Source organism: Gadus macrocephalus, chromosome 12 (genome assembly GCF_031168955.1).
Source record: "Gadus macrocephalus chromosome 12, ASM3116895v1".
NCBI classification, from domain to species: Eukaryota; Metazoa; Chordata; class Actinopteri; order Gadiformes; family Gadidae; genus Gadus; species Gadus macrocephalus.
The window spans coordinates 7,538,810-7,548,446 of NC_082393.1; the positions used below are offsets into that span (position 1 = coordinate 7,538,810).

Sequence of the window (9,637 nt, forward strand, 5' to 3'; positions counted from 1 at the left end):
AGGCGGACCTGTCTCTCGTACTCGTCCACAACCTCCACCTTCCTCCTGTAGACCTCCAGCTGTTCGTGGGCCGCCCGCATGCTGAACCACACGGAAAAACACTGCTGGATATGAGGAGCTCTTAAAGGATTCCTATTTTAACCACCGGTTGTCATATTGATTAGCCTTAACAAAGTGAACACATGGTTGTCTATACTACTCTAAACATACTCTGCCCTCAGCTGCAGGATCTCGTCCTCTGTGGCCAATAGAGTGGTGGCTGACTTGTCCTTGGTGTTGTCCAGCTCCAGCTGCACGTCAGCCAGCCTGAACACAGGGACCGTATCAAGGTGAACGTGGGGACGGCTTTAGGGCCCCCACAGGGCCCTTCATTGATCAAACGCACGCAGAAAAGCTACAATCCATCCAATCACCAGTGATTACATGGCAGCTATTGCTATGAATAGGGATGCTGGAGTTACCAGGATTTCTCTTGGAGGTTTAATAAAGGACAAATCCGGTGTAAAATGGATCTGGGATATGTTTAATATGATAACGAGTTGGAACGCTCGTATGGGAGCAAAAAAGCCTGCATAGACGCATCCTTAAGGTGGTCTGGTGATTCTACCAAAACGCTATAAACTTGGAACGATGGGGGCATTTGTTATGGTAAAAACTAAATCGCTATTTTAAACCACTTAAAAGGCTAGAAGTAGCCCGACACTTCTTTGGTGGTGCTATAATAAGGGTCTTAACATATAAATCAAGGCATTGATAACTTTGTTAGTGTACTGATTGTTTATTAAAAAGGACTTTTAATTTTACCAAAGAAGTGTCGGGCTTCTTTAGCCTTTTAAGTGGTTTAAAATAACGATTTAGTTTTTACCATAACACCTGCCCCTATCGTTCCAAGTTTATAGCGTTTTGATAGAATCGTCTAAAAACAGCCAACTGAAGAATGCGTCTTTATGTATTTTTTGTGCTCCAAAACGAACGTTCCAACTCGTTATCATACAAAACATATCCCAAATCCATTTTACATCGGAATCGTACTTTAAAGTGTTATTTTGTCCGTCATTAGACATATTATATTTGAACCTCAAAGATTTTTCAGGAGCATATTCATAAAGCCCCCATAAAGGACCATGCAGGAGTGGTCAATCTGTGTGATTAGGAGCACTTCATACGAGTTACTGGGTAGGCAGACCAGACTCACTCTGACATGACGGAGTCCAGCTGCAGGCGGGTGGAGCACAGCTGGGTCTCCATCTTCTGCATGTTGTTGTCATGGGACATGGAGAGCTCCCTGATCTTCTTCTCCTTCAGGGCAGAGTCCTTATACATACACACACACACGCATGCATGTAAGCAAGCACACACACACACACACACACACACACACACACACACACACACACACACACACACACACACACACACACACACACACACACACACACACACACACACACACACACACACACACACACATAGATTCAACCATTTATACCATGGGGGCTCTAAACATTTTAAGCCGGCTCAAACTGTCATTACTCTAAACATAATAATTAATATTAAGAATTCTGTAATAATAATACCAATAATAGTGTCATGGATGCTGATTGCCTGAGGTCACCTGCATGAGCTGCAGGCTGGTGTCGTTGCTGACGGCGGGCCGAGCCATGGAGAAGCTTGTCCCCAGCCATGGGAGGAGGCGTGTTTTAAGAGTGTCCACGCCCGCATAGTGACCCCCTGGAAAACAGAGACAACTGTTAGAGACCGCGGACGCTTGTTCATATGATGGAATTCAATAGTACAGTGCTGAGGTTGTGTACAGGTGGGTGCACAGGTGTTATCCAGGCCCCTATGTTAACCCCTATTTTTTACTATTTACTCTTCAGTCATTTAGAAACATGTCCTTAAGGAGCTAGTAGGGGTTTTGAATGGTGGTGCCTACAGGAAGGTAGGACATTGGGGTTTGTGTACGAAACCCAGAACCTTTTGACATACACTCCTCACCAAATGAACTATTACCGGTACTTATTATCTAATATATTTTTCTTCTAGAAAAAACTTCCTTTTGGGATAATTATTATTATAAGATGGACTTTATTGATCCCAGATGGGATATAAGGGATGGGAAGGATGGGGAATGAGGATAATATTTACCTTCTGCAGCAGCAAAGTTGAGGATGGTGAAGAGTTGTCCCTGGATCTTAGCGGTGAGCTCAATCAACTCACAGCAGCGGTTCAGGTTCTGGTCACAGGAAATCACCTGAGAGGAGGAATAAAGGCACCACATAAGTAGCATGTTTGTTAACGTCTAGTTTATGTTTTGAATTCGCTCTGAAACATATTGCATGCAATAAGAAGGGATAATTTTGCTTTTTTGTTTTATTATATATAAATATTCTGATTATAATGTGTAAAAATATATAAACATTTTAAAAGTGCAACACAATTCTACAGGTAGTGGGCTAGACTCCACGATATTTTTGCAGAAACTGATTTGCAGGAAGAGGGGCCACCGGTAACCATAGGACCCATACGACGGTGGTTGCCATGGGGTCCATAGCAACCAAACTTTGCAGCGCAAATCAATGCAATAAAGTGCTTTACTGTGCCTTCGAAAAGTGCAGTTTTAAATGTTTCTGAATTCCATATGTTGGAATAGCAACCTGTATTATTATTAAGTTACAAAATTGAAGAACATTTAGTATGCAGCCTTCAAATAGTCAGCCTAAATTCAAAGAGACTTAACTGAGAAAAAATTTACCCAAGTACATTTCACTTTCACATAGCTATATTCGAGAGTGCCAAAATGTGTCGGCTTTCAGGTGCCCGTGTCCAGCCGCGATGAAGTGGCTTGGTCAGATTTAGGTCAGTGGTTACTTATTCATGACTTACATGGTAGTCCCTGAACCAGCTCTCAAGTTTTTCCTGTAAAACACCATAGGCAGATATGTTCACAAGTCTCCTCAGAGTATCGGCCATGTCCTCTCCTCCAGTGGTCCTGCGATGCCCAAAGACGAGGCTAAAAGACAACGGGTCGCTTTAACCTGAAACGGGACCGCCCGGGTCCTGGGCGCGCTTGGTTTTGATGCTCTAGAGTTCGTATTATTCTTCGTTCGGTCACCTCTAAGCACCGCCTCGACTATAGCAACGCCGTCGAAATGGAACTGACAACAGGATGCATCGGTGTCTGGTGTTTGAATGTCGACAACACAACAGAATCCACCTGCTCTGTGCAGACACTCCACGACAACTGTATGTAATGCCATACGGTCAAACGACACCGCAAAGGATCATTGCACAGGATCAGCGTATACAGGTTTCGTTGGTTTCCGGCGATAGAGACAGGAATTGAATTAAAAGACAGATTTCGTGTTTCAAACAATGTATATATGTATATTTTTTTGCATTTTTTTTTAAAACAATCAAGAAAATTTAACTTATCATGAAGTGACCGTTTTTTTATTTCGATTTTGCGTACGTGTTTCCATGTGTGCGCATGCAGCCAAGTAATGCATCTAAAATGTAATAGGATATTACATCCTATTAGGCTACATCATATTATTGCCTATTGCATGGTTGTCTTATTGTAGCCTACTTAAATGACAATATATTACAGAGAATGTAATAACTTTAGTATATAGTTATAACGTATTCGACAATTAATCGATTAAACGTGCAATGTAAATGTGTGTTAAGCGCGTGTGTGTGAGTGTTATGTGCGTTAAGTGTTTGTGTGCGGTCTACACGCCCCTCCTTTGGTTAATATGGAAAATATGAATGGGCATGCATGTTTACCTATTTTGGGACCTCTCTGTCTGCCCTGCTATTGGCTGGCTAGATCCAGAATGAACCATCATTTATAAACATTCATAGTGTTACCTTAAGAATCCATATTATAAGAGGATACTTTTTCAATACAACATCCCAATAATTAATATCCTATATATATGTATATATTTAACCCAATTTCTCTCGACATTTATTCGATTAACTGTATTTTGGTTAATTATACAAGTGGTTTCGTCCACTTTTCTTCGCCCAAGTTGTCCACCGCCAGCGTCAGGGGGAGGGTCAAGATGGCGTCTGAACAGGTCTGTATTAATATACATTTTTACTCCTGTCATTGTCCTTTTAATCGTTGTATCGGAAGCTAGTGTGTTGCATTTTGTAATGTCAACATGGCGAATCGTGGTATTTCAGCCGGCATCGTCCGCTTGTTTTTGAAGCCCATACGTTGTCTGCAGTCTTTTAAAACACACATTAAGTGTAATGGAAAATCGGTAGATTATTATCTGTAGCGTTATCTGGATGTGTAATTTGAAGGGGAATTGCAAGTGAAATTAGTACGTTGATATGTGAATGTCTGTAAACGGTTCGTTTATTTTTAGTTCTTGCCTCAGCCATACAGACGCTGTCATGAAGCGCCACGCATTCCTTAGCCGGGCTAAACACAGACAAGCGAATAAAAAACACCAACACAAGTAATATGGGTCATCCATGTTATATTTAGGGTGTCATCTCGGCTCTGAGCTAAGGTTTGTTCTTTGCTCCATGTATTTTATAGGAGAGTTCCAACGGCCCAGTGAAGAAGTCCATGCGGGAGAAGGCGGTGGAGAGACGTAATGTCAACAAGGAGCACAACAGCAACTTCAAGGCGGGCTATGTCCCCATCGAGGAGGAGCGGCTCCACAAGACGGGACTGAGAGGACGCAAGGGGAACATGGCGGTCTGCATTATCGTTCTCCTCTTCCTCCTCGCCCTCATCAACCTCATTGTGAGCACAGTTATCCCTCGTTACTGATTGCAGCTTCACAATTTATGAGTGAAGACAATTTACTTCAGTAATTCCGCCACGAGATAAGTTTTATCCGAAGCGACTTACAGTGAATTCAGAAGGGATGTCATAAGGAGAAGGTAGGGGTTAAGACATGTTGCTCAATGATGCCTACAGGTCAGGCTGTTGTCCTTGGGAATTGAACCCAGAATATTTTGCTTGGAATAATAGAACATCCTTCTTGTAGAGGTGATATTTATCGTTATCTCTGTCGTTCTCTTAGATCACGCTGGTAATTTGGACGGTGATTCGGATTGGTCCGAACGGCTGTGAAAGCATGGAGTTCCACGAGAGCGGGCTTCTGCGCTTCAAGCAGAAGGCAGACATGGGAACCGTTTTCCCCCTGCACAAGAGCACCGTGGGTGGGCGCAAGGACCAGGATCTGGTGCTCACCGGCAACAACAACCCGGTGGGTAGAGATAGAATACTCTCATTGATTTGCCATTTCAATTGATGACATATCACTCCTCTCTTAATTAAATTTATTGTTGGCAAATATGGTCATATCCTCCACGTACTGGTATGGTGCTTTAACCTGGGCTGCCAGACCTCTGACAAATACCGTCAATCTCTACAATTACTTGAGTTATTTAAAATATAATTTTATTCAGACGACATTCAACAAAAATTGTCACCTAGTCTGCTCACATCCTGCAGTGCAGTTTTTTGTGGTTATGGGGCCAAGTTCGACCTGGTGTAAAAAAAAAAGCCTTAACATGTCCATGAAGTACTCCCACTATTTGACAATCAAGTCCTGAATGATTAAATCGACTCCCCTCTCCCCCTGATCCACCCTCTTTAAACTCCCAGTGTCTTCTACACCTGTACATGGTAAAGCGTGTCCGTCTCTGTCCTGGTGTCCGGCTGTGTCGCAGGTGGTGTTCCAACAGGGCACCACCAAGCTGAGCGTGGAGGAGGACAAGACATCGGTGGTCAGTGACGTGGGGATCTCTTTCACGGACCCCCGCACCCAGACCACCTTCTTCAGCACTGACTTCGAGAACCACGAGTTTCACCTGCCCAAGGGCGTCAAGGTGCTGCGTGTGAAGAAAGCCTCCACAGAGCGGGTACGTACCAGGTGGATGTGAATGTTTCAATGTTCATTTGGAAAGATTGTTTACCGTGTGCTTTAGTAACATGATGTGGAGCCGTACTGTTGGTTTGGTTCCAGTTGCTCCAACCTGGGCTAACAGACCCCTTGACAACAACCTGCCCTCTACTTAGTGCTACTGTTACTACCTACACAGCCACTGCTCTCTTGGGCAGGCCTCTTGATCATTTGTTATCTAAATTAGACTTCCCAAAGGTCAAAATAAAGGTTTAAAATTTAAAAAACATTAGCAACCTCCTCCTGTTGATCAGCCCAATAAGGCTTGGCCGATGAAACTCACCCTGTGTCATAAGCCATTCCTATCGCCACAAACAGACACAGAGCTTCCATGAACGATGGCAAGAGAGAGAGCATTCCATAATCAACAAGAAGAATCTGAACATTGTATCATTCAGTACAAAACTGTTATAACTTTAAATCATGTCAAAAAACTTTAAATCATGACAACATGAATGGAATTTGTATGATATGGGTGTGTAACCTTATCGGAATGCATGTGTGTGTAGGGGGTGATTGAATGGAGCAGGAAAGGCCATGACAACAGATGATGTAATCATCACTATCTTCTCCCTGGGAAAGGCACGGCCAATGTCCTCCACATAAAAGACAACCATTTCCATGCCCATATTTGTCAAAGGCGTATTATGTCATTAAAGAGCTGCATGAACTCAGACAAATGGTTAAAACTGGTGGAAGTCACATCCCTGGGTAAACATAAGCCTTACACATGGAGTGATTTGAGTGGTGGTTTTATGAAAGTCCGGATAGTGCAGTTATGGTGTCCTAAAACAAGAGGCCTCAAACCCTGCTCCTTCATGACCTCTATTTAGTTGTAAAAAGAACTTGGATGCTTTGGATAAGTGACTTAACGGTATATGATGCAGTGTTTCCCACAGACCAAGGACCAATGTGTGGTGGTGCGGGGGGGGGGGGGGGGGGGGGGGGTAGTATCATATATATATATATATACGCCATCGGTGGGTTCATGTGTTAGAATGACAGGGAGAACGAGTGCTATGCAGAGATGAATGGACGGAACGATTTTTAGATTTCCAAATCGCGTTATTAAAAAAAAATATATATATAAAAAAAAAATATGTATCAATTTGTGGCGCTCGATGTTGATTCTGTGGCGCCGCGCCACACAATGGTCTATGTATGGGAAACACTGTGATGTTTGGTGAAGCTCAAATGATGAATTCTTGGGTGTTCAGATCACCAGCAACGCCTCGTCGGATCTGAACATCAAGAGCGAGGGCAAGGCTATCGTCCGCGGCAACGAGGGCGTCCACATCATGGGTCGCACCGTGGAGTTCAAAAGCGGGGGAAACATCGAGCTCCGAGCTGTAAGCGTTACCTTGGCCACAGGAGTATAACATATCCTCCTATCGTATAGGCGTTACATGTTGTGTTCATAATGTTTGACGTAACTGTAAGCAGTGCTCCGTCCTATTATATTTTCTGAATTATCTCAGTTATTGGTTTAATGGGATGTAGAGACACGCAGGGGATGTGTGTGAAACCTGGGTATATTCAGTATAACTGTAACTATAACTTAAAACAGTTTTCCAATGTTATCATATGGTGTATAGTATATGTTTATTTATTTTCTTTATATCACAATATCTGAGTTTTATAGACATATCATAATTTTATATAATCATCCAATTGTATGTTGAATGAATGACCATGAATATCATGGGACTGCTGGATATAGTTTGGCACCCCCTGCTGGCAAAGTTCTAACAATGCGTCTTCCCTCTCTGCTCCCCCAGGAGAACAGCATCGTGCTGAACGGCTCCCTGATGTTCAACACCTCGCGCATCCCCCACTCTGCGGGTGACGTCTTCTTCGACGAGGGCATGGAGCGCTACAAGCTGTGCATGTGTGCAGACGGCACCCTGTTCCGCCTCCAGGTCAAATACTCCAACATGGGCTGCCAGACCTCCGACAACCCCTGCGGCCACTAGGCAAAAACCAATCACTACCGTCGTCGGGTTAGAAAACCCACTTTTAAGAACGGCCCGATGAGTTTAATTCCACCAAAAAAGGTTCAATAATTTGCCGTACTGCTGTATGACAAATTACCCATTAGAACCCGCCCACTGAACTGTCCAATAAGAACCACCTTACTAAGCCCCGTCCAGTAAGAACTGCTCAATAAGACCTGCCCACAAGGAACAGCCCATTACGAAACCAGCCCGAGAAGTTAAATCCAATAAGAACTATCCTACCACGGAGTACCGCTGTACTATGAACTGCCCATTAATACTCGCTCTGCTGAGGACTGTTCATTAAGAACTGGTGTTCCACAGGAGCTGTGGTACGCTCCGAACCTCATCACCAAGTTCCGTCCGACCACACCAGCCCAGAAAGGCCCCGCCCGTTGTTTGCCAAAAACATTTCACCCCCAAACTGACAAGGGTCTTCAACTGTGGTCTCCTCAAAATACCGGTGCGGTTTCACCCCCCCTTCGGTAATGTGCTGCTTACTTGCCACATAGGGATGTTTCATTAGCCAAAGGTTTATGTTGAAGTACTGCAGTGTTTCTGTACCTACTGACTGACCCTTGCATGGCATTGCAGTGAATGAAGTTTACACATCTTATTATCTTCATATAAGCTTTACATTTGCCTTTCATTTGCAAGCTACAAGGTTGGTTTGCTTGTTTGTTATATGGCAATCCATTTTCTGTTTTGTTTTGTACTCTATTTAAAATCATACTGAGAGTGTGGCACACTATAAAACTCAATTTCACTTTAGCTTCTGAAAGGAGACAACGTTTTTGAACAGTATATTAAGCCATCCAGTATTACTAATTTCTTAATGCATAATTTCTACATCGAGTGTAGATTTCTGTATGTGCCAAAAGAAGGGACAGCATTGTGATGTTCAAGTGTTATAGAACATGTTTAACTGTGTTATTGCATTGCTTTTAAAGTGCACGGTTTTTGCATTGCAACAGCTAAATTAAAGTGTCTTTAATTTTTGGCGTTCATGAAGTTGAGATATTTTATTGTCGGTTGGTTTGAAGTTTATGTAACAGAGTGAACTGAGTGCAATATAGCCCTGTTGTTTCAGCGCTAAAAGTAATGTTTGATTTGTATTTCTGTGTTTTGTCTCTTTCATAGCACTGCCGTTTTTTTGTTTGGAAAGTGAATTTTTTCACTGCAGGAATGAAAATACATTAAACTTGCACTGTTTAATAACTTAATCCAATCTACATAAATTAAGGGTTGTGGAGGAAAAACAGAGAAATGGCAGTCTTGAACAAAATGGCTGCAATTTAACGGTTTGAGGTAATGCAGGTATAAAAACAAACATGGAAACACACCCTTTTTTAATACCTCTGCCAATCATGTTTTGTTTAAATAAAAAAATGGAAGAAAAAACATAATTTAGATTTAATTTAGTACGGTTGACTACTTGCCCTGCTGGTAATCTACTGTCATGTTGCATTCAGGCTAGCTTTGGTTTATCTAAGGATCAGCCTCATTGGCCAGCATGAAGTACACAATGAAAGTGAGGTATTAACCAGCTGTGTGTAAATTATTGAAGGAAACTCCATAAGACATTCTCATCTGTGTTGAGTAAGGACGTCCACTATTCTAGACTTTGAACGGAAACTACAGGAGAAGGATCAGTTCAGCTGTGGCTCAGAAGATTGAAGGACCTCACCCTATAAGTGATCAGACTTC

At 42.7% G+C, this 9,637-nt stretch overlaps 2 protein-coding genes across 3 annotated transcripts in view; one reads left to right on the forward strand and one right to left on the reverse strand.

Moving 5' to 3' along the window:
• spata18 (spermatogenesis associated 18) overlaps positions 1 to 3,117 on the reverse strand; it is a 6,926-nt gene extending 3,809 nt beyond the window's left edge. The window contains 6 exon segments of the mRNA XM_060068057.1: positions 1 to 81; positions 211 to 306; positions 1,196 to 1,314; positions 1,616 to 1,731; positions 2,149 to 2,254; positions 2,887 to 3,117. Coding sequence (XP_059924040.1) covers positions 1 to 81; positions 211 to 306; positions 1,196 to 1,314; positions 1,616 to 1,731; positions 2,149 to 2,254; positions 2,887 to 2,973 — 605 coding nt within the window. The 5' untranslated portion in view covers positions 2,974 to 3,117.
• A 110-nt stretch (positions 3,118 to 3,227) lies between these two features.
• sgcb (sarcoglycan, beta (dystrophin-associated glycoprotein)) lies at positions 3,228 to 8,328 on the forward strand. 2 transcript variants are annotated; one of them, XM_060068052.1, is made up of 7 exons: positions 3,228 to 3,246; positions 4,038 to 4,085; positions 4,559 to 4,768; positions 5,052 to 5,237; positions 5,704 to 5,895; positions 7,154 to 7,285; positions 7,715 to 8,328. In XM_060068052.1, the coding sequence occupies exons 2-7, from the start codon at positions 4,071 to 4,073 to the stop codon at positions 7,907 to 7,909; spliced, it is 930 nt and encodes a 309-aa protein (XP_059924035.1). In that variant the 5' UTR covers positions 3,228 to 3,246; positions 4,038 to 4,070; the 3' UTR covers positions 7,910 to 8,328. The 2 variants fall into 2 exon arrangements, with proteins under 2 accessions (XP_059924035.1, XP_059924036.1); XM_060068053.1 differs by lacking the exons at positions 3,228 to 3,246; positions 4,038 to 4,085 and adding an exon at positions 4,156 to 4,475.
• The last annotated feature ends 1,309 nt before the right edge of the window (positions 8,329 to 9,637 follow it).

What these genes read in the sequence shown, in the direction of transcription:
- sgcb (XM_060068052.1), top strand. An exon ending in TCGCCCTCATCAACCTCATT is followed by an intron (nt 4,769 to 5,051) that starts GTGAGCACAGTT and finishes TCGTTCTCTTAG; the next exon opens with ATCACGCTGGTAATTTGGAC. An exon ending in TCACCGGCAACAACAACCCG is followed by an intron (nt 5,238 to 5,703) that starts GTGGGTAGAGAT and finishes GCTGTGTCGCAG; the next exon opens with GTGGTGTTCCAACAGGGCAC.